Here is a 2,500-nt window from a genome sequence, read left to right as displayed (position 1 = left end):
ACCCCATAAGCGGGATCACCACCCCATAGCATGTTGCCGCCAGAACCCCGTATTTCTTCTAGACAATCTCCTAATTGTTCCAGAGCAACTAGAAAAAGATTCTTTAACCAGAAAGAATTCTGTTCAGATGTAGGATACCTATCCAGAAGTTTTCGCAACTCAATCATGTATGATGGAATCATCAAAGATTTGATCTTTTCGAACTCTGTCTGTAACTCACTATAGGCTCGGGAAACAAAGAGAAGATGTGTACGAACGATATATCCAGCAACAAGAAGAAGGAAAAGGATTGAATAGAGGACCTCACGAACATTTGGCGATCTCAGATGTGTCGATATCAACGATGACTCATTATTTCGATGAATCATTTCTTCGGACAGAAGAAGATTATGTAAAGACTTACTCGAAATCTCACTTATCAGATTCCTTTGTGGAAGACACAATTTTTTCTGAAGAATTCGCCATGATATATCTAATCCATACATAATATCATGAAAAATGGATACAAATTTTTGACTGCTACTTAGTATCCGCAATAGGTCTGAAAAAATATCTAAAAATATCAAATTTAGATATTTGTACCCTGTCGAAGTAAAGAACCATGGCATATATGTTTGGAATAGATTCCATTTTGAGAGAGTTGAAAAAGCACTATCTCGTTGAAAGGTTCTATCCATCTGCCCTTTGTCAACGCATTTTTTTAGGCAAAGACTCCGTTTTTTCCTCTGTAAATATTTCTCAGAACATGGAGTGTGAATCAAACCCACGTTTGAATTGAAATTGAGATACTGATGCAAGCTCTTCTCTTCTGAATCGGATAGATTCATATCTGAAAGAGTTTGACAATACGTTCTTTCCAAATTTACTCTTTGTCCCTCTATTAGAGGTGTTCCAGAAATGTCTGCAATCGAGTAAATAGCTCTACGAACTAATGGATCGGATCGAATTGGAAAATGGAAAGATTTGTACAAGTTATACCTTTCGTCACCACTTTGTGGAAAATCGTTAGATATGAATATGTTAGATACCTGTGACTCGATTGACGAAGGTGAAATAGTATCTCTCTCCAAAAAAGCATGTTTTTTTTTACCACCACACGAAGAAAATATTTTGTTGTGAATGAACAAGATAGTGAGGAATTGTCCATACGTAAAATCAGAATTATTGAGACGGGCCTTTTCCACATAAAAAGGGAATCTTTTGTTACAATAGAAGCAGAAGTGATGTGGATTATTCAAGAATCGAAGTCGATTTGCTTTAGAAAAAGAAGATATCAATGAACTTCTCTGAAATGGTTTCACGGGATTCAGCCAATTGTCTTGATCGTGGGATACGATTGAGAAATAGGAATCCGTGTTATCAAAAGATTTCCTGCGATTCTTTCTAGTATGGAATGAGTCAATCATCCACTTTGGTATCTTATTGAACAAAAATGGTGATATTGTTCCTCCATTGATCAAGAATTTCGATTTTTGAGAAGTATTATGATCATCCAATAAAAAGGGTTTCAATTTTTTAAATGAACGATTTGAAGACCTATTGATTCTAACAACTGATTGCAGGGTTGATCGTTCGGACCTTTCAATTCATAGATGTGGATCTCAGACCTATGAATGGGGATATTCTCGAAACTCACAAAGAAAAAAGGAAGTGAGTTAGACAAAAGAGAAGTAACTTGGACAAAAAACGAAGTAACTTGGACAAAAAGAAACGAAGTGACTTAGACAAATCTTTTTTATCAATAACCTCAGACCAATCAATCGAATATTGATTAATACATAATCGATCGAACACTACTTGAAAACGGCTCTTCCGCTCAGAAACGAAATGTTTCAAATGCTCCTGGAAATTCTTGCTCCCATTGGACCATTTGTATCTATATGCATTAGGATCCCGATTTATGGATCTCTCGGTTCGAGAAAGAAAAATAAGAGGATCGAACCATTTCTTCTGACTCTTTTTCAAATTCGATAAATGTTGGTTGATCGTATCTTTCATTATAGTTCTATGATTCAGAGTATCATTTCCTATTAGATCCCTTTGAATTCCATATTCGAAGTTGCGATCAGGTCTCTTCATTAAAAAGAATCGATTCAATACATTTCTTATGTACCCATAGGGACTATATTGGAATTGGATTTGAATCAGATTTCGGATCAATCTATATTGATTGACTGCCTCCATTATGTTGTTGCTAGCAAATACCACTCTTTTTGTTTTGGATCTTCAAAAAAATTCCCGCAGGAGATCCGGACCCAATTTTTTCTGATCCTTCGATAAAAAGATTCATTTTCTTCATAAAAAATAGGAGGTAGAACCAATAAAGATTTCTTTTTCAATTCATCCCTGGAGTTGAAAACCTCCTTCAAGAATTGTCTTTGATCCAATCCGTAGGAATCAATAGAAAAGGCAAATCCCTTATGATACACCAGATCCGGCTCGGTTATTGATAGAGTGAATAGATCTGCCATTTCTTGAAATCTCTCTTCTGACTCAAAAT

General features: G+C 35.6%; 2 protein-coding genes across 2 annotated transcripts in view; both read right to left on the bottom strand.

The window, feature by feature from the left end:
- The window catches only part of LOC125603667 (protein Ycf2-like), a 2,932-nt gene extending 1,526 nt beyond the window's left edge, over nucleotides 1-1,406 (bottom strand). The window contains exon 1 of the mRNA XM_048774535.1: nucleotides 1-1,406. This exon is cut by the window's left edge and continues 1,526 nt beyond it. Within this exon, the coding sequence (XP_048630492.1) occupies nucleotides 1-1,406 (1,406 nt within the window).
- Nucleotides 1-2,500, bottom strand: part of LOC125603668 (protein Ycf2-like) — a 3,813-nt gene that overhangs the window by 155 nt on the left and 1,158 nt on the right. Inside the window, exon 1 of the mRNA XM_048774536.1 lies at nucleotides 1-2,500. This exon is cut by the window's left edge and continues 155 nt beyond it; it is cut by the window's right edge and continues 1,158 nt beyond it. Coding sequence (XP_048630493.1) covers nucleotides 2,444-2,500 — 57 coding nt within the window. The 3' untranslated portion in view covers nucleotides 1-2,443.

Source organism: Brassica napus, unplaced genomic scaffold (assembly GCF_020379485.1).
Source record: "Brassica napus cultivar Da-Ae unplaced genomic scaffold, Da-Ae ScsIHWf_367;HRSCAF=582, whole genome shotgun sequence".
Taxonomy (NCBI): Eukaryota; Viridiplantae; Streptophyta; class Magnoliopsida; order Brassicales; family Brassicaceae; genus Brassica; species Brassica napus.
This window is presented reverse-complemented; position numbering and strand designations above follow the sequence as displayed.